Below are 21,613 nucleotides of genomic sequence, written 5' to 3'. Positions count from 1 at the left end.
AGGGCCAGCAGGAGAACCACTACTGCGCATATTCAGTGGGCCGCATACCCCGGAAGTAAACCTGGAAGCTAGAAAACTTTTTGCCATATGCCCCAGGCGAGCAATTCTGATTGGACTGAGTAGGTGCCATCTTCAGGGTCCGGTATCCAGTTCTTATACTACATCCATGAACATTATGCACAATACTCAGCTTTACACTCCTTACCTGACCCTGACTGTTGACCTTGACTGCTCTCTGTCTCTCAAACAGTAACCACCGTGTGTTTGTTTCCTTTCAGCCTGAGAAACACGAGTGTGTGTCGCGGCAGCAGTACCGCGAGCACAGAGGAGCTCGACTGACCAACCTTGGCTCAGGGAACTACTCTGCTCACGTGCGCGCCACTTCTCTAGCGGGGAACGGCTCCTGGACGGAGAGCGTGTCCTTCTACGTGCCTCCGCCCAAACGTAATGCAACATTAGATACTGTATATTGACTGATAGTAGAAAGTAGTAATAGAAAGTAGGAAAGAAATGACACCTTTAGTCAGTGCTGATCACTTTTCTTTTTCTGTTCTGTCTGGCAGGAGACGACGGTGTTACGTTCTACTTGGTCATCATAATTCCCATCATAGTGACACTTTTCATTGCCAGCCTCACCACGATTCTCTTCTTTGTGAACAAAAAGAGGCGAGTATCTTTATGGACATGCTTTCCACATTGCCAGACAAAGTCTCTTGATGATGTTGTTCTACCTCGCTATGCTCATGAAACTTAATGACCAGTGTAATGCCAATTAGAGTTAATAGGTGTTGTTTTCATTAACATTCCCCCTGTGGTAAAGAGTAGAGAATTACACATCCCATCCGCAATCAGAGCAACCTGCTGACTAACGTGGCTGTCTTTGTGTCAACAGGAATAGCGACAGATTGGGGAATGGAGTCCTTTATGCGTCTGTCAACCCTGAGTACTTCAGTGCTGCTGAGAGTAAGAATATGCCACATCTTGTCAGTTGTTTCGCTGTTGTGTTTCGCTGTGTGTACGTGTTGTTTACCTGCTTTCCGCTTTGTTGTGCCAGTGTACGTCCCGGATGAGTGGGAGGTAGCCAGGGAGAAGATCACGATGCACAAGGAGCTGGGCCAGGGCTCCTTCGGTATGGTGTACGAAGGCATCGCCAAGGGAGTGGTCAAGGACGAACCTGACACGCGAGTGGCCATCAAGACGGTCAATGAATCGGCCAGCATGAGGGAGCGCATCGAGTTTTTGAACGAAGCGTCTGTCATGAAGGAGTTCAACTGTCACCATGTGGTAAGAGGGACATGGCCTAAGCGGAGTGAGAAAAAACCTGGAAATAAAAGCAGATAAATCATCATAACATGGCCTAAAATAAACCAACACATCGTTACGTTGATCCCAGCTGTAAGAGAGTGCTCCCGATTATCATCACTTCCTAATTAATCTGCATAGATGCAGAGAGGAAGGTGTCAGCAGGTCACAAGTACTGAGTACACTGTGCTTGTCTTTACTCAGGCAGCTTCAGCCCGAGGCAGGGTTTAGCCTCCTGGAGACTGTGTAGATTCTCTCATCAGCGTGATCACAGCCTCATTAACTACGTTAAACGGATGTGTTAAAGATTTTCCCTTTGGAAAGCTGCTGTTACAACCTTTTTATCAAGTCTGGCTGCTAAAAACACTCAATTATTAAATTTAATTTGTATGATTTAAAGGAAATGGATTTTTTTACGATCTTCAAAGCAAGTTAAAGAGAAACTGTTTTTTTTCTAATATGAATATGAACAATTTTTGCTCGTAAGCTAAAGGGCTTCTGAGGGAAAGTAAAGTAGACTGCATACTTCACTATTTACTCATTTTATACATTAAACTACAGTGGAAACCACTTATAGTGATCACAGTTACAGTGATCAACTGCTTATATGGATCAAATAGCTTGAGACAGAATCATTCCGATACAAATGCTGTTTAAATAATTTGCTTATAGTAATCAAGTACTCGCTTACAGTGTTCACTTTGAGTCTTTTCATACATGACAACATATGGAAAAAACATTTTAAAGCTACATTAGACTAATGTTAATTCAATTTTTGTTAATGTTTTTACTTTACTCCCTTGATACCTGAGGCTGGCGCTGCATGCACATTGAAATCATGACGAGAATAAGAGTAATTTTCTTTTGAATGAAAAGCAAATGCACACATGGAAAGCACCTGTGGTTGAAGCCGTACTCGTCAAGTGGGTTGATAATGCCTGGTCACGTAATGCCCCCAAAGTGAAACTCTGCCGATCCTCAACCGGATCTGCAGCACCGCTTCACAGGCAGCACATGAATATGAGAAGAACGGCTGGCCAAAAATGGCAATGTCTCACCCTCGGTGAGGGAAAAGGCAGAAGAATTGGAGCCAGTGAATAGCGTTTCATTACCTTATATTCATTTACAAAAATATACAAATGTCAATTAGATGGTAATCTGCTTGAGAATAAAGAAAAGGATCAACAATAATTAGGTTATAATAATCATTTGCTTATAATGATCAATTTGACCCGGACAGGCGTGATCAGCATAAGAGGTTTTTATGATATTAATCTTTATAGTTTGTTGTTTTTGCAGTTAATATACAAGAAATAAATCGTTTTATACTAACAGGAAATGATCCAATACAAACTGACTTTAGACAGACACTTTCAGTTAAACTTCACAGAAACAACGTCAAATGTTTTTCCTAAAATTGTAGTAGTCATATTTTATTTTCCGAGGTATTTCTGGAACTGTTTCACCACCATCTGTAGTTAAATTTGTCCCAGCTGTGAGCAGCTCCTACATTTCCTTTGTGCATTGCATTATGGGAGAATCGTATCCATCAATAGCAGGTTTTTTTTTAGTATGATTACTGACTGTTTTGGGTATACTTTATCTTTTCCCGTACAAACACTCTACATATTCAAAACCTGTTTTGATTTAATCTGCCATATGGATTTGGGACTTTTGACTCCTCATACCTGACCTGTGCTGTATTGTGATTGGTGCAGGTGCGACTGCTGGGCGTGGTGTCACAGGGACAGCCAACTTTAGTGATTATGGAGCTGATGACCCGTGGAGATCTCAAAAGCCACCTGCGCTCTCTGCGCAAAGAAGTAAGCAGCGAATCTTCGCACATACACACATATTTCAGCTGTATATCAGATGCTGTCTCTCGTTACAGAAATAGTCAATGGTGTGAATTGTCGCATACACGCTAACACACATCCTGTCCCTCTTTTTCTCCCACATTTCCACACATAGCATCCATCCCTCATGTTATAATGCTGAACTGTAACCAGTGTCCACTGTTGTGGCTGACTGAACAGTGTTTTTTTTTGTGCTCTTCACTCTCCCCAGAACTCTACCACACAGGTCCTACCCCCGCTGAAAAAGATGATCCAGATGGCGGGGGAAATCGCTGATGGCATGTCGTACCTAAACGCCAACAAATTTGTCCACAGAGATCTGGCTGCCAGGAACTGCATGGTGGCTGAGGACTACACTGTGAAGATTGGAGGTAAGTCAAGTTAATACGATGCCTTCAGCCTCCCCTGGTTGCTCAACGCTGGACCCACTCGAAAATAAGTGCTTGGATTTCAAAGAGTGCCTGAGGCAGTGGAGTCTTAATGTAGATGGACAGAGGGAGGGGGGAGGTGAGGGGATGGATGAGCTCTCAGGAGCTTCCCCTCCCACACAGAATGAGTGATATTTAGTAGCTTCCCTAACCTCTGTTTTCATTATTTCTTCTTCAGATTTTGGCATGACCAGAGATATTTATGAGACGGATTACTACCGAAAAGGAGGGAAGGGCCTGCTGCCTGTCCGCTGGATGTCTCCAGAGTCGCTAAAAGATGGCGTGTTCACTACAATGTCTGATGTCTGGTATGAGAACACATCACTCCCTTACACACACTCACAAGCCTGCATTATGCATGTCAAAATCCAGGGGGCTTGCAAAGTATTCCAGAAATGTCGACATATTTCTGTGTGGATACACCGTGGAGTCAAAACTATAAAAACATATATATATAAATATTTCTTCACGGCCCATATTCTTAACAACATTCATAACTTAACAGTTTGAACATCCTATGACAGCTAGAACTTCCAAAACCATCACAACCTTTTGGTTTCCGGCTGGCTCCAGAGGATAAGATAAATCCCTTTTTATTCCAGTGAAATCTCAGTTTACAGTTCTGCCACATTTTTCTATCTGGAGCGATATTGTTGTAGAGAAATACAAGTGTTTACTAGCTCCCTTGCAAGTTTTTGTTTCCCAACTCAAAATGTCCCACGGGTCAGTCCCTAAGAGTGGGCTTAAACTGCTCCAGATGTTCTCAAATGATAGGGTTGCAGTGCCAGCACAAACCCACCTCCACATTTGCGTCCTCTATCTTCCTCCTCTTTGATGTTGTGCAGATGAAGTTTAGCATAAGACGAACCTATTATGGGCTCCTTAGGAATCCACGAGTAGGTGACTTTTATTTTGTTGATCGAGAAAAGCTGTCTGAATGTGGCTTCGTCTGTCAGCACGAGACTGTTCCAGCCACTTATATGCTGTGTTGTAATGACTGTTGAATGTATTCTCTGAACTCATGCCAGTCGTGAAATGCATGACGAGCAAGAGTGAACACATATTGTGGTTTTTGTTAGTCAAGTTAAGAATTTTTCTTCAAGAATAGTTTCATAGTAATCTCAGTGCAAAGTAGCTTGAGGTTAAACTGAGGTGACGTGTTCCTTACTGTAAATACTTTATTCTGCGGTAATGACATCATTGTGATTCACTGACTGGTACGCTGACACACAGCTTACATTACTCTGCCAGGTTTTAGGTTTAATATGATGTAGATAACAGAAGAAGTATCTGCAGCTTCTCTCATATCGTTCTCCAACATCCTCTGCTCAGTAAATGCTGTGTGGTTACTCTGACTGTTACGTTTTAGTTAACAGGTTACTTCTAGATCTGAGGTTCTCAAACTTATTACACAAAGGTCTGCATTTGATTTTTATTCAAGGTCAGGGGGTCTGAAACAATTGGCAATAACAAAATAACATCATAACATATTTTATTCATAACACGAATCATTACGATTGTTTCGATACCAGCGTACTACTCTTATCAATACTCCTATTGGTTCTTTTTAATCACTAAATAATCGCTTTTTAATATATTATTTTAAAGAAGAATACATTCAGAACAGGATTAGAATTTATTTATATTTTAAATATAACTAAATGTTGTTGTTTTTTTAGAGCAGCAACAGTAATGTTTACAATGTCACTATATAAACTCAATAATATCGCACTAGAAACAAATCTATATAAAATAAATCATATTTCTGAGTGAAGTTTAGTGAAGTTTGGTCCGCATTCTGAGAAGCACTGCTCTAGATAATGTAGGGATTCAAAGTTGCAGTATTTAAAGCAGCATTTATCAGTTTTTTTCTGCCACTTTGGAGCAGAAATCCACAACAACCTGAACATTACACATACATTATAATGGTACATTTCAATTTAACACAAGTTTAGAATGTTATTTACATAAAAAGTATCTTGAAGCTGAATTAATAGTTTTTTTTTTGGGGTGGCGGAGCAAGCTGTAAACACAACACTGATGTAATATCACCTTACAGAGTGTGAGGGAACTGTAGTCGGGTGATTCTCGGTGGGTTCGTCGCTACAAGCATCACCTCATTTGACCTGATGTTATTATAAAAATATTGATTAGTGCAGCTTTAAAGGTTCTGGCTCATTTTTTTTTTGCTTTTTATTAGTTAATTAACTGCAAATCACACACAGACTACAAATCCAGTCTTCATTTAAACTTGCATTACCACACTACAACTATAATGCAGAATTTACAACAATAAAAGCAGACATAATTAAAAAATTTTGTGAAGCAAAAAGACACAACTGGCTGCCTGAAAGGTGGAAAAACACAGTTGAAAAGTATGCTATGCTTTGAAAGATGGTTAGCACTAACGGAAGATATACTGTACACACTTTGCATTAAAAGTGAAGACCACTTGTACTCACTTAATTGATAATGTTTCGGTCTTCAGACCTTCATCAGGTACAATTCAATAAATGGATTCATGACCTGATGAAGGTCTGAGGACCAAAACGTCCATAATAAAGTGAGTACAGTGTGCATGATTGGTGTCTTTACAGTCAAGAGTTTCTGATCCCACACACCCGTCAATAAGACTTTCCTCTTTGCAATAAACGCGTTGTAATAAGACACTTATTAGAAAAGGGAAATTTAAAAATTAAGATTTATTTAGAAGAAATAAAACAAAAATGTATTTTATAAAATTGTCATCTCATTTCTTGCCGCAGGTCATTTGGTGTCGTGCTGTGGGAAATCGCCACCTTAGCAGAACAGCCCTACCAGGGCATGTCCAACGAACAAGTGCTGCGCTTCGTGATGGAGGGAGGACTCTTGGACAAACCTGACAACTGCCCTGACATGCTGTAAGTCTCCTCCTATCTGTGATCAATAACTGTGTAGTATCAAACATTTTCAGTTTGACGTCCCTCTGAAGGATGTATTGTTTTTTTATCCTCTACTGCCTACTACCGCCTCGCTCAGCCTTCTGTCCCATTAATATTTTGCCCAGCGTCTATTTTTAAGTTGTGGTTCGGAGTGTGTAGGATATCATGTGGTGTGTATGCTTAGGTAGAGCCAAGATGAGGCCTGACATTAACGTCACAGGTTAAATGTGGTCCATTGACGACATGGCCCCGGTGGTCAGCTGGCAGCGTGAAGCCTCCTCACCCGTCAGCCTCGGCCCATAGAAGGGATGCCACGAGCCGTGTGTGAAAGATGCCCTTCATTCCTGCCGCCGGGAACGGTCATGAGGACGGAGACGGTGTCTGTCCGTCGGCTAAGGGAGTGGGAGAGACAGATTGAATTAGTTAATTTAATGAATCACGCTGGCCTGTAAGAGAAGAGAAATCACAGCACAGCCTGCTTGTCAGCATGCAGCGCTGCATATATGCATTACTCCTCTCCCACTCTGACCTCAATAAGAAGGCATTCTGCTCTCTCCCCTCCCACTCTCCACGGCTGACCTCACCTTAGAAAGAGAGTGCGAGTAGAAAAAAAAGAGAGGGCCGAGTGTTGTGCAGACACAAACCTCTCGTTTCTATGGCAGCCTGACTGTTTTGTCCTGATTACAGGAGTGTGTGGATTGTGTTACAGAGGTGGTGGAGGTGGTGGTGGTGGTGGTGGTGGGGGGGGGGTTTAGCCTCCTGGTTTGTTAGCAACACACAGGGAAGTCAGGCCTTTTGCTGCTCGTCTCCTCTAGTGAAGTGACTTAATGGAGATTTCCAGTAGACTGCTGAAGTGCGGTGAAGCCAGAAGTCCATACAAAGACTGAATAGAAAGATGCAAGAGGAGAAAGCGGGGCAGGATAACAGACAAGAGGGATGAGTCATATTTGGAGAGCCTTGAATGTCTCTTCCTTGTACGGTCTTTCCCATGGTCAGGTAGCTGTGGGTCACTGATTGGATTTCCCATGTTTCTGTCTAGAGTTTCTAATAGACAAAAGTGCATTCTCTCTCTCGCAGGGTTGGGCCAAAATGAAAAGCAGACTCTGTGATTATATTAGACAACATCATTTATTGAGGAATGTGCTATTATACATCAAGGTTTCACCTCACTGGGGATGTTGCATGTGTGAAGTTTTGCAGATCTTTTGCAAGAAATTCCCGTTCAGGTTCGTTCATCATTTACCATAGATGTTCTGCGCTCACACGTGGCCTGAAAGTGTGTCTGTTTCTGATTTTATCTGAGTATTTCAAGGTTCTTTTTGTCCATTTTTTTAGTCTGGTGAAATTTTGGCTGTGTCTAGACTAATGAAATACTATTATAAAAGCCTGACTGCCGCCAAATTTCATTTTGAAAGCACTATTTGTACACCAGATATTTGCTTGTAACACTCAGCATTTATTTATGTGACACAAAAGTTCAGAGTCAAACACACATACAAGGGATTTGCCTCCAGTTTACATTAGCTCTCACTATACTTAAAGGTACAGTGTGTAGGATTTGGCAGCATCTAGTGGTGTGGTTGCAGATTTCAACCAACTGCATACACCTCTGGTCACTCCTCCCTTTCCAAGGCCGCGGTAACGTGAGCCGCAGAGTGTCAAACCGTGTTAACGCCGTTCTCCTCGCTCAGAGGCCATCCTTACCATAATAACACTACTTTAGGAGCAATGGAAGTCAGACGGTACCACAGTTTTGCACTCTGTGGCTCACGTTACTGCAGTTTCAAAAGTGTGTCGGAGAAGATGCAAAAGGCTCTCTCTAGATCCAGCGTTTGGTTTGTCTGTTCTGGGCGACTGTAGAAACATGGCAGACTCCATGAAGAGGACCCGCTCCCTATGTAGATATGAAGGGCTCATTCTAAGCTAACTAAAACACAACAGTTCTCAGTTTCAGGTGATTATACATTAATGGAAACATAGTTATGAATATTATATTCCATTTCTGCTAATAGATCCCCCTAAATGCTACACACGGGCCCTTTAAAGACGTGATACAGATGTACAGCTAAACAAAGATATCAAGCTAAACAGAACAAAAGTAAGGAGAGCACAGAACCGAGGCAGCCCTGTTGGTCAACAAGGTTGCTTACAAGTTGAAGCTCGGTCAGTAAAACTTTATTTAAACAGCACATTTGGTAAGTTTAAATGGAATTAAATGTACCAAATGTGCATGAACAGGTAAACAAACACAAGTGATGTAAAAAAACAAAAACAAACCTGGTGTCAGTTCACAAATAACAAGTGAATTAGATGTTGTTTGACCTTGAGGAGCTCTTTCATGCCAGCTGAATGTACCAGCTCACGTCCCACTGGTGACAGGTCAAATCTACTGGAAGTGCATTCAGCTTAATGGTAATAGCATGTGTCCGTTAGTGCCATGATTGGCAGGATGCTGACAAGAAGTTAGGATTTACTGCAGTGTTTGTTTTCTAAATTTGCATCAACAAGCCTCATGTTCAGCAACAGATGACGGGGGGAAGAGTTTTCAGCGGGCAGGTTACCCCGGAGCGCCGGCCCGGCTCCAAGCATTACACGTCTTTTCATGGGAGGTCTTTGCCGCCTGGGTTTGGACATCTGAACGTCAACTTCAAGACACTTGCTGCGCTGCTGAAAAACAAGCCAGAGCCGCCGCACCCCCTGCTGCTTCAGAGTATGAAGCGAGGCGCGTGCTTAGGAAAAACTCTACCCATAATTCCTCTGTGCAGAGGGGAGCTGGCACCCAGCTGCAGAGGCTGTTGTAGACTGCAAAGAAACCACTGGGAGAGAAAGAAAACAAGAGAGAGGGAACAGCAAGAGCGGAGAGGAGAGATGACTGAGGTGTTTATGTCAGCGGGCCTTAGAGAGTATTCTTAGCTTGTTTGTGTATAATTGAAGTTGTGGTGTGCGGTGTAGCACCACACAAAACTGTAATAATTCTCCCTTTTATGATGTTGTTTTGACGTTCCCAAAGCTCGGCTGCCGGCCTGGCACAGTAACCTTACGTATGATTTACTGTGCTGCTGAGTACATGCTACATTACTGGTCCTACTGTACATGTTGTAATGTAGCAATAAATAAAACACAGCCAAATGTTAGATATCTCCTTTGAACTGGCGTGTTCTCTAAGAGTACCTGTCAACAACAAACCTGTATGAAATGAATCAGGAAATCCAAGAGATAAACACAGGTATAAATGAATTCACACTTCTTTTTTAGCGTGTATGAGCTGTTGCCATCAGGCTAAAGGTACACACAGTACATTATGTTCACACGCACTAATATAGGAATGCAAACAAAAAGCGAAAGGCAAAAAGCTGGGCCTGTTTATGTGGATGTAACATGTTTTTGTTATATTTTGTGTCTGTTTTACTCTTCGGAAAGGCACAGAATTATTTTTTAAATAGAATAAATAATCAGAAATTTACTGTAGCAGTAATCTAGTGAGCAGCAGTACCATATATTAGTCTAGTTTACGATACTATATAATGTACTGTCGACATAGTTTTTTTTCAAAATCAATATAGTGAACTGAGGCTTCGTTCCAAATCTCTTTGTTTTTACTTTTAGTACATACTGCAGTTGCCCTTACAAAGTATGTACTGTTGGGACCTACTTCTTCATCATAATATTGCGCCTTGAACTTGACCATCTTGCTGATATATCACAGAGGATTGTGGGTCAGAATAGCCAGAAAAGCATGCTGGCTTGCATACTGCAAAATGTAACCGGATATAGTAGTACATCCTGGTATTTTTGGCATACTACATTTGACATACTATGTATTGGGACATATTAAATCTTTTTCTAGCATACAAAATAGTATGGTAGTACCGGTATTGGAACACACAGATTGTTTTAGTGCCAGAGTATTGAAATGAGCTTTAACTTCAGTGTCTCCTGCCACCTGCTGGTGAGAAACGTGAAGTCTTCCCACTCTAAAGTTTTAAAGGATAGGTTCACATCTTTTCAAGTCTGTCTTATCACAATACTCTCATGATACACATGTGTATATTGAAAGAGTTGCTGGCTGCTATAATCATTCCTCCTGGCTGTGAAGTAGCACAATTGCACTGTGAAATAGGGACACAATCCACAGTTTGTGACTATTGAATTAGATTAGGGATGCATCGATATCGGATATCGGGCAGATGCTGACTCAAATAGCTGGATTGGGTATTGGTGACAATTGGGCCGATCTATTAAATTCAATTCTATATATATATATATACTATAGGGCTGTCAGGGATACCATTTTTGTGCTTCGAAGCTTCTGTGAGTAATATTCAAAGGTATTCGAAGCTTCGCTTCGCGGCGCGGCAGGTTGACATGTTCTTCTGTCTGTTTGTCTTCATCTCCCCCATTTCAGTGCTCGGTACAGTGCCCCTGCTACACTACTGTACACACACAACAAACAGCAATATCTGTCTGATAATAACTAATAATAATTAATGTTGAATATGACTTGTGGGATTATTCCTTAATTCATGGGCTATTTGGGGATTTATACATTATTATAGCATACTTACAGTATATATATATATATATAAAAAGCATGTGAATACTGATTTGGAGGTTGATTACCATGGCAATGGTCGAAGCTTTGAAGCATTCGGGTCAGCCCTAATATACTTTATACATTATATACTGGAATTGTAATTCCTGTTTACGTTTTGACCAATTTGTTGCTGAATTGAAAAGGTTTACTTGAATTGTACTTCCTGTTCATTATGAAGGTTTTTTTACCAAGTTGCTGCTGTATGATTTATTATTTTAATAATAAATAACAATTCAACACATTTATATCCATGTATATATACATGCTACATTTAGTTTTACAAAGTTAGGAAAGCAGTGTTTAAGTCAAGCCTGATGTTGCCTTACACACAAAATAATGATCCCAGTCACTTCCACACAGTGAGGCATAGTGCTTAAAAAAATCTGAACCTTTTAACCTTTTAATGACAAAAAAAACCCCATCAAAGATCTACTGTGCATTACAAACTCCTTTTTGTATTTTGTGCATCACTTGCAGGTTTGAGCTGATGAGGATGTGCTGGCAGTATAATCCCAAGATGCGTCCGTCCTTCCTGGAGATCATCAGCAGCATCAAAGATGAACTGGATCCTCCCTTCAGGGAAATGAGCTTCTTCTACAGCGAGGAGAACAAGCCGCCGGACACCGAGGAGCTGGACATGGAGGTAGAAAACATGGAGAACATTCCACTGGACCCTGCACCCACCAGGCAGCCCCCTACTGCTGCCGCCGCCCCTTCGTCGTCGGGGTGTACGGGAGGCACGCCGCCTCCTTCTGCCCAGCAGTTATCGCCCATGCAAGGCCCGAGTACTCCATTATTAGGAGCTGTGTCTCCCTCCTCCCCGGGCCCGGTTGCCTCGGCCTTGGCGTCTCCAGGCCAAGCCTTGGACAAGCACTCAGGACATGTTTCGGCCAACGGGCCTGTTGTGGTGCTGCGGCCCAACTTTGACGAGTTGCAACCCTATGCACACATGAATGGGGGCAGAAAGAACGAACGGGCGTTACCACTGCCCCAGTCGTCGGCCTGCTGATATCAGACCAGCCCCTCCTCCTCCTTCTCCTCCTCTTACACAGGGTAACACAAACCTCTCCTCCATCTCTTAAGGAGGGATGGACGAGGTAAGAAATGACTTTCTTCTACTGTGTGCCAGTAGATGGTCTCTCCACTCCTTTAAGGTCAAACATAAACTCTAAAAACTGAGAAACCTGCTAAAGCATTTGGAGTTTGGTGGCTCAGACTCGACACTGGGGAACTCCTTCCTGTGCCGCCTGTATTTCAGTCGTTGTTACATAAGTCCTTCGAGAAGGAAAACAATGCAGGCATGTTACCCTGACTTACAGATTTAGACACGAACTTAAAGAACATCTTTTTTTTTAGCATATCTGCCAGCAAATCCAACAGAAGAGCACTTTTTTCCTGATGATTTCAGAGAGGATGTTGTGGATATCTGAGTGTGTATTTATACAAAAACACGTGATTCTCTCTATAATATGGCTCCATTTCTAAATGACTTTCCATCAAAATGACTTTGTTTGCATGAGCAGGCCGGCTCATGTCATGTGAGGATGCCTCGATTAGAAAGTTTGGACTGAGATCATTGTTTAATTTTCCTGTCAAGAGCGGGTCAAAATGGAAGAGGAGGGCCTATTGTGTATCTGCCAAACTATTGCCAAATCCAGCTTTTCCTTCAGTTTCATACAGGTCTCCCTTCTTGTTTAAGGCTGTGATTCAGAGTTGAGATAAGTTCGTCTGGGAAATAATACCAGCATTGTTTGGTTGGTATTCAGACTTCATGCTTATCTTTAGAACTGGCTGCTCCTGGAGCAGCTGTGTGTGTGTGTGTGTGTTGGGGGTTATCACAGGACAGAATACAGCATTACTGTTGAGACGGGCTGCATTCACACCTGCAGTCAGAGTTATCTCAGGACATGCAGCGTCTGCATCGGGGGAGGAATAAATCTAGTAAGCCTTGTGATACTTAGAGGAGAAACGCAACACTAAATTTATTTTAAGTGAATTGCATATAGAGAGGCCAGCAGGACTGTTTCATTCAGCATTTGAAATGTAAGCAAAGGCCTCTTTAATCACATTTAATGTTATTTCTATTAAAGCTGCAACAATTAATCGATTAGTTGTCAACTATTGAATTAATCGCAAACTATTTTGATAATCGATTAATCAGTTTGAGTAATTTCATAAGAAAAAAAAGGCTAAATTCTCTGATTCCAGATTATTAAATGTGAATATTTTCTGGTTTCTTTACTCCTCTATGACAGTAAACTGAATATATTTCAGTTGTGGACAAATTAAGACATTTGAGGATGTCATCTTGGGCTTTGGGAAACACTGATTAAGATTTTTCACCATTTTTTGACATTGTATAGACCAAACAACTAATCGATTAATCGAGAAAATAATCGGCAGATTAATTGACAATGAAAATAAACGTTAGTTGCAGCCCTAATTTCAAATCAATCACACAGACACAATATCGGTAAAAATTCATCTTAAGAAAGATTGAAGATGAAGAACTTTGAAATCTTATTATATTTTCATTAAGTTGAAACCGACTGAAAATCTGCCACTAATTTGGTGTTTTTTATGTGATAGTGAACTGGATATGTTTGGGTTTTTCACAAGCAATTGGCAGATTAATTGATAATGAAAATACTAATTCATTGCAGCCCTATATTTGCCCTATAGTTTCAGAACGATAAAACTTTCCCCTTCCTCACTCTGGTTTTCCTTGAGTCAGCCAACTCTGAATCACAGCCTCAGTCTGTCTTTGTTTTAATAAAAACAAAAAATCGAAACATAAGTCTCACACTGCAAATCACTGAACGTCACGATCAAGGGATACGACTCTGCCTCCACTTTCACATATTCAAAACCTTATCAGACATCTTTTTAAACTGTGCATTTCATGTGGGAGGTGAACGTCGTTCTCTCTGATGCTGCCGTTCAGATTAAATGGCACCAAATACACCAAACACACCAAACAGACAGACTCCGACAGTTTGAGACCTGAGACAGACGACGAGAAGCCGTTGGATCGGATTTTAGTAGCCTAGAGACGACTTTCAAATCACAGCAGGTCTCTTTTAGAATAGTCATTAGTTTCTCTACATTTCAAACACATATAAAGGTCTTACAGTTGTATTTTAGACTGCAGGATCGTTTTTATACACATCATTGGTTTTGTCACTTTTTTAAAACCTTTTTACGGTTCAAAATGTTTGCCTCTATGTCTGTACAGAACAAAGCTGCTATTTTATTCTTTTTTTTTCTCTTTTGGATGTTATATATATATATATACATATATATACATATATATGTATATATATATATGTATATATAAAAAGAAATCCTTCAGGTTTGGTATTTTATGGTCTCCACTACAGTCCATTTCTTATATCTTCAAACTCTGTTTAAAACTAAAAAAAAACTAAAAAAAATAAATAAGATGATTTAGATATAAAAGTTTTTCTGTTACCCCAAAAGGTTTTCTGTAACACTATATTTTGTTCATTGCCTTTTATTTTTATGAAATCTTTCCTCCTGTATTTGTTTCGTGGATGTCTATATTATTATTATTATTATTATTAATATTATTATTATTATTTGGAATGGACACCTTAGCTCGGCGTGTGAGTGTGTACTTTCTGCACCCTTTTTTGTACTTGTTGTCTAGCACTGCGCCTAGCATTGCCCTCTAGGTGCAACTCAATCTCAGGTCAAAGTAAAGGCTTTGCTTTCTCCACACATTCTCATGATCGTCCTCTACTTGTCTCAGCTTGTACCTCCCCGTTTCCTCCCTGTTTCCTCCCCCCTATCATGTTTTGTTGAGTCCAGTAGTGCCCTCTCTCCTCCCCGCTGGCCCCTCACTCACCTCGACATCATACTGTACCTGTTCCCCCCCCCCGGTGCCTCCTTTTGAAGTCAGCGTACGAGATATTTACTTTATACCAGATCTGGTATTTTAACCCATCCGTTTCTTGCCTCTTCTCGAATCAATAGGGCTAATTGGGTTGTCTCGTTTGCCTTAATTATGCCAACCATCTCTCAACCATTCAATTGTTTTTCTTCCTTTTTGTATTACTTCTTCGACACTCTCAAGCGCAATATATATATATAACGCCACTTCTGCTACTTCTTCATAGTGAGAACAGGTCTTATTGTTTGTCTTCATAATCACTGCTTCTGAAAACCAAATAAAGGATGGGTTAAAGTCCAGGGAAGGGAACACATTTCAATGTCATGAATGGAAAAAAAGGTCTTAAAATGGAGGCTGAATAGTGAAAGTGTTTTGAAGGATTTCTCCTCATCTTTTTTGGAAAATGTTCCCTGGTGATTTTTTTTTCTCCTCTCTTTGAAGTTTTTTTTCTTTTTTCTGTAGGAGTGTTATTTATTTATTTTTTTATTTTTCCTTTTGTGATATCAGTTTAAATCACTGTATACATGCCCCATGATTCAGTATAAAGTTGGATTTTTTTGTATGTATTTTCTTTGGTGTCATGACTGGGGGACTTAAAAAAGGTTGTTTTTTTTCCCTTCAAGTATATAATCTACCTCACTCTTTTTAAATGTATGGAAAACAAGTACATCTCACTCTCTCATCAGTTTGTATAGAAACCTCATCATCTGGATAAAACCCCACAGGTATCTAGATAAACCTCACAAAGCGGACTAAGTCAGGAGATGGAATATCTGTGTTGGAAGTTCAGCCCACCGATTTCAAAAAGTAAAATTATATCTCTTGAGAATACAAAGGAGAGGACATCAGTACAGTGTGCTTTAGTTCTCCGCAGAATCAGTTTAAATTGTTGTCTGGTATTTAGGTGAGAAAATATTATATCTTTTTATTACACGGTTTTGTTGAATACTCAATTCTGATTGGTCGATCACAGCGTTTTACGGTCTGTTATTTCTTTATAGCAGACCGTTGCTATGTATAACAGTCCGTTGCTATGTATAACAGACCGTTGCTATGTATAACAGACCGTTGCTATGGCCGCAGTTCTGATGTCGGACTCTGACGGACTGTTTTTGTGTCAAATTTTTGATTTCTTAAGTAAGTAGCCGTGTAATAAGCGGGATAATGTACAGCTTCAGTGCGATGCATGACCCCTCTGGGAAGCCGCATCGCCCTGTTGGGGTTTATTTCACAATGACCAGCTCGCTGTACATTATCCCTTACTTGTCAACCTACACTTTAATTGACTGGATATAGCAGGTGCAGTATAGACCTTTTCAAATTTGACAACATTAACATCCTAAATGGGTCCCTTTGTATTTCCTGTTGCGATGTTTGTTGATGCAGTAGCTGACAGGAAGTGATCTTGGACCAAAGTGGTTGCCCTAGCAACAGAATGGCAATGAAAAGGTCTATATGAGACCAGGGCACAACATCAACATCCGATATCCCATCTCCTCTGACTCCCCAACATATTGTCACAACCTTAAATCCTCAAAACCTTTGAGAAATCGTAATTTTCTCATCTACAAATACATTTATACAGAAGTCCGAACAGTTATCATGGGGAATATTTAAAAAGGGAAAAAAATGTTTTATTGACCTCCAAGAAAAAGTAATGTATTCGCTGTTTACCTGTAGCCTGTAATGCTGCGAGGTTACAGCACAACTCAAACATCCAGATGTCATTCAAAAACATTGCATTTAGTTATATATATATACTGTATGGATCAGTGCTGTGAATGTAACAAGGACATTTCTGTACACAAAACCTTTGTAGAGATAGCAGCAACTCCACCTCCATGTTTCTATCTTCAGTCCTAAAAAATGGACACTTTCAATCATTTGTCATCTTCTTTTTTTTTTTTTTACCCCGTAAACTCTTTGTGTATACATCACTTCCCCTGTCCAAGTCTACCTGCTGAATGCCATGGCGTTCTCGCTGTAGTGATAGCGAATTTCCACTACTTTTGGCATTTTGGAAGTAAACTCAACACGCCTTTTCTGGCCTATTTGTACTGCTACTTTACACTAATGCTGCTGGTTCAAACGGTCACCTCAGTGGATCTTATATTGTCATCAAAAATGTTGAGCGTGAAGGTGACAAAAGGAGCTTTTACATCTCAAACTTCAGTTCTGCTCAAAGTGGCGACTTGGAGAGTGCTGTCTCAGTGCAAGGGCTTCTGGGATGGTAAAAACAATTCATGTTGAAATTAAAACCCAAAAGCAATAAAAAAAAAATAGGCCAATGGGTAACTTCTAATGTGAAATCTGGGTGCTCAATTTGGGTTTTTCTTCAGAATTTATCTGTGCATGATTTAAGAGGATATAAGAGAATCAAAGAGAAGGATTTTTTGGTTCTGATTGCTGCTGAATATCACATCGGTACAGAAATCACCACTGACAAGCAAACAGCTTGTGTAGTCACTTAACATATCTGTGCATTTACGTTTTGCCGTTTGGATGTATGCAATGATACAATACAAACTTTTCACTTCTGGGAGTAGACACTACATCGACCTGTTGTGAGGCGAATTACTAGTTGCCGTTAGATCACAAACTTGTCATAACTACAGCATTTAAAGAAACACATGGACATGTACAGGACAGGGATGTTGCGTAGATTACGGGTAGTCATGGTAAAGAGTAAACGACATGATTAGAAAAAGATAATAGGTTTACAGCTTCACACTAGTTGCTTTTTTGCATTACCAGATTTCAGCGTAAACATACAGTAACTAACTAAAAACAACTTCTTTATCATCTTCATTCTTCTGAATGTTCTTCATGCAAACCTCAGGTTTATGGAGAATGCGTCAGTGCATTCAAACTGCAATAATAAGTTTGAGGTTTATCATTATCATGCCTCTGTTTTTATGATTTGCATTCCTATAGTACCTTCTGAGGGGGCCTTGGTTTACTGCTATTATTTTATTACAGTACTTTCACAAAATCTCTGTGTTCATTACCTGATTGGAGAAAAGAAATAATCAGAAACCTTCACTAGACTGTCTTTTTTTCAAGTTCTGTATCTGAGGCCTCAAAAGTTTTTTCACACCTATAACTGAGATGGTGTATTTTTGACATGCCATCTCCAAATGTGTATCTGAGAATTTCTTGTATTTTCTTTTTTTTTCTGAAATTTTGAATAAATAAATGAATGAGAACTTTTATTGTTTGTTCTTTCTGAGGCCACGGTTTCTATTCCACGTCGTTCAGTGTTATCGTTTTTGTGGTGTGAAATGTCTTTATTAGAGGAATCTACCTCAATCTACTGTCATCATCTCTTCATGTGGTTTCTGAAGGGTCCTCCAGCTGCTCCAGCATGGTGTGGATGAGGGTCTGCAGCAGAGGGACCAGTCTGTCAGCTGAGGCCAGGCTGCCAGATGAGGGTACATGGATGAGGGCTGCTCTGCTCTGGCCGTGATATAGCGAGCAGTAATATGCAAAATCACACAGGTACCTGAGAGGACAACAGAAAGCGTTATCTCATATTGTTGAGTATGTGTCTTCACAGCAGGAAGGTGATGCCTATACCTGCCAGCATCTCTTGAATAAATGACATCCGGTCCCGCTTGTTTGGCGACAGCCCTCATGTTAACGACTGAGTCCAGTTTCTCTGGTCCTCCTTCCACACAGCAGTGACTTTCAGGACAGAAGCCGCACACGTCTTTGTCTCTGTATCCGCTGTTCTTCCCTGTTTGCTCCAAAAAGACACTGGACCCTCTGGATACGCCCAGATGTACAGCCAACTGGGACACACACACACAAACCCAGGTTAAATTGAGATATTCACCTTCTCATACCATAATCAGCGCGTATTTATGCGTTTCGACTATTGCTGTCAAAGTTAACGCGTTAATAACGTGTAATGAAACTACAAAACCTAAGGAATCTATTGGTACCAACCATGTCATACTAGCTTGTCACGAAGGAGCCCAAATAACGCTCCAAACTTGCGCTAAATTTTGGCAAGGAAAAACTGTCATGGCCATTTTCAAAGGGATCCCTTGACCTTTGACCTCAAACTATGTGCATGAAAATGGGTTCTCTGGGTACACACGAGTCTCGCCTTTACAGACATGCCCACTTTATGATAATCACATGAAGTCTGGGGCAAGTCATAGTCAAGTCAGCACACTGACACACTGACAGCTGTTGTTGCCTGTTGGGCTTGAGTTCGCCATGTTATGATTTGAGCACATTCACCAGCTGCAACCCAAACAAACCTATAGACCTTCAAACAACCCAAATCAGCAGGTAAGTGATGCTCATATATTGTGGATATTATTGAAGCTCGTTGGAATCAAGTCCGTCCCTCTAGGCATCCATTGAGGTTAACTACATGACTGAAAGCAAAGACACCACTTAGTATCTCCACCAGGGGCTGTATAGCTACCATCCAGGACACTGAGGTCATGACTTCTGTAGATTTTCTGGGAATTTGGGGGTTTTAGCAAATAATAAATAAATGAATAATAACATAAAATAAAATAATAAATAAAAACTGGTTTTGGATATTGATGGTTTGAATTCATTGTTTGAATTGAATTGAATTTTTTATAAATGATATATCTAAATTAGACTCTAGGTTTATAGGAAATAAAAGGATATATTCTTTTAGACAGGACCAGGACCAGAGCTATTTGATTTTGTAGTAAGTGCAAAGTAAGTGTAAATATAATATATGATATATATAAAAATATATTATATATATATATACAATTACTACCAAATCAAATAGCTCTGGTCCTGGTGCTGTTTATATATTTTTGTTTACCTTTGGGTGAAGAGTTTGCCAAATCTCAGCAATGACCTGCTGAGTCTTAACATAACTCACTGGCACCTCCTTAATGGAAACATCAGTCTGCTCTCCCAATCCGACCAACTTCAGTCCCTTAAATAAAGACATATTAGACATGTTTAAGTCTTTATGTCTCACATGTAAAACACTGTTTTTTCTAGCAGCATTACCTGGGCTGCTTTCCAGCTGGGGTTCTCTAAGAACTGTCGAAAAGGTCCAAAGCCTAACAGAAGGGATTAACAATGAAACACCTGTTTGAAGAGTTCATGTATTCATGAGAAAACACTTCTTTACCTGTAACCACCACGATTTCTTCTCCAGTCATAACGCAGTTCAGTTGACACAGTCAGTAAGGAGGGATAGTTGTTACGCACTTGTAATATCAGGACACTAGAAAAACAACCAGGCTTATTTTAGCTCCTGCAGCGCACATTGTGTCCGCCAGGTGGAGCTGTTCTCCGGCTAATAAACACAAGATGAGGAGCCCATGTGCAGGTGATGCATTCAGGTACCTTCAGTTCATTCTGACATCCAATTTACAGGTAACTAAAACAAGGCACACATTTAATTAGCCTGATAATAACACTGAACTGACGGCTTGTTTTCACGCCATTTAAAAAAACAAAAACATGTACTCATATTTACAACATATTTTTAATACTTTATTATTACAATTAGAATAACTGAAAAATTAGCTGTTCATTTATTATTATTTATTTATTTCTGCACTATATTCACTTTTTAACAGTCGTGTATCACAGCTGTTACCCTGCACTATATTCAGTTGTAACAGTTTTCTTCATCTCCTTGTATTTTTATATCTGGTATATTTTTTTGTACTTTGCACTAATAACTTTATTACTGCCTTTTTACTAACATGTTTTGCACTATGGAACTGTGATGCTGGAAACATGAATTTCCCTCGGGATCAATAAAGTTACTATCTATCTATCTTCTATCTATCTATTTTTTAAAATTTATTATTTTACCGGAAATGATGCACTACAATGTAACAAAATGCAGTTTTCAAGACAAAGCAGGAATTTATAAAGCAAAACTAAATACAAAACAACATATTTATATTAAATTTCAGTTAACATGTCTATACAAGACAATCATTTAGACCCATTGTTGTTTTTTTCTTTAACATATTTTATTTATGAAGATTTTTTCTTTTTAAAATACAAAAAAAAACAAAAGCAGACAAATAGACATGACAGAATTTATCAAAATAAAACAAAACAACGTGCATGTCAATCCATACTGTACGACGACTGAAATGTCCACAAGTGAGACCCATTGTCGATTTCATTTAATCCGTATAGTTATTTATCATCTTCTAATTTCATTATATTGCACGACATATTTTCAGCATCAAGCTTTATTTTTTCCCAGTTACAGTCTCACATACTTGTGGTGAAAACAACTGAAAAATTAGCTATTTATTTTAAATTTATTTTTTTAACTGTAAATTATGCATTACAATGTAACAAAATGCAGTTTTCAAGACAAAACAGGAATTTAAAAGGCAAAACTAGACATAAAACAACATATTTATATTAAATATCAGATACAAGACAATCATTTAGACCCATTGTCGTTTTCATTTAATCCGTATAGTTATTTATCATCATCTAATTTCATTATATTGCATGACATATTTTCAGCATCAAGCTTTATTTTCTGGTTACAGTCTCACCACATACTTGGTTATTATTCAGACTAGAGGAATAATATTTCAGACAGCACTTAAACG

At 39.8% G+C, this 21,613-nt stretch overlaps 2 protein-coding genes across 3 annotated transcripts in view; one reads left to right on the top strand and one right to left on the bottom strand.

Moving 5' to 3' along the window:
- The window catches only part of igf1ra (insulin-like growth factor 1a receptor), a 94,649-nt gene extending 76,429 nt beyond the window's left edge, over positions 1-18,220 (top strand). Inside the window, exons 13-21 of the mRNA XM_074633026.1 lie at positions 279-444; positions 564-666; positions 893-963; positions 1,055-1,284; positions 3,021-3,125; positions 3,370-3,529; positions 3,765-3,894; positions 6,352-6,486; positions 11,579-18,220. Coding sequence (XP_074489127.1) covers positions 279-444; positions 564-666; positions 893-963; positions 1,055-1,284; positions 3,021-3,125; positions 3,370-3,529; positions 3,765-3,894; positions 6,352-6,486; positions 11,579-12,110 — 1,632 coding nt within the window. The 3' untranslated portion in view covers positions 12,111-18,220. The remainder of the gene's footprint in view (positions 1-278; positions 445-563; positions 667-892; positions 964-1,054; positions 1,285-3,020; positions 3,126-3,369; positions 3,530-3,764; positions 3,895-6,351; positions 6,487-11,578) is intronic.
- On the bottom strand, positions 14,397-20,751 carry pgpep1l (pyroglutamyl-peptidase I like). 2 transcript variants are annotated; one of them, XM_074633044.1, is made up of 5 exons: positions 20,152-20,751; positions 20,028-20,080; positions 19,894-19,950; positions 18,591-18,805; positions 14,397-18,516 (listed from the first exon to the last, which is right to left on the bottom strand). In XM_074633044.1, exons 1-5 carry the CDS (start codon positions 20,180-20,182, stop codon positions 18,342-18,344), a joined length of 531 nt encoding a protein of 176 aa, XP_074489145.1. In that variant the 5' UTR covers positions 20,183-20,751; the 3' UTR covers positions 14,397-18,341. The 2 variants fall into 2 exon arrangements, with proteins under 2 accessions (XP_074489145.1, XP_074489143.1); XM_074633042.1 differs by having other exon boundaries at positions 19,834-19,950; positions 20,152-20,746.
- Between the last annotated feature and the right edge of the window lie 862 nt (positions 20,752-21,613).

This window comes from Sebastes fasciatus, chromosome 4 (assembly GCF_043250625.1).
Source record: "Sebastes fasciatus isolate fSebFas1 chromosome 4, fSebFas1.pri, whole genome shotgun sequence".
Lineage (NCBI taxonomy): Eukaryota > Metazoa > Chordata > Actinopteri > Perciformes > Sebastidae > Sebastes > Sebastes fasciatus.
This window is presented reverse-complemented; position numbering and strand designations above follow the sequence as displayed.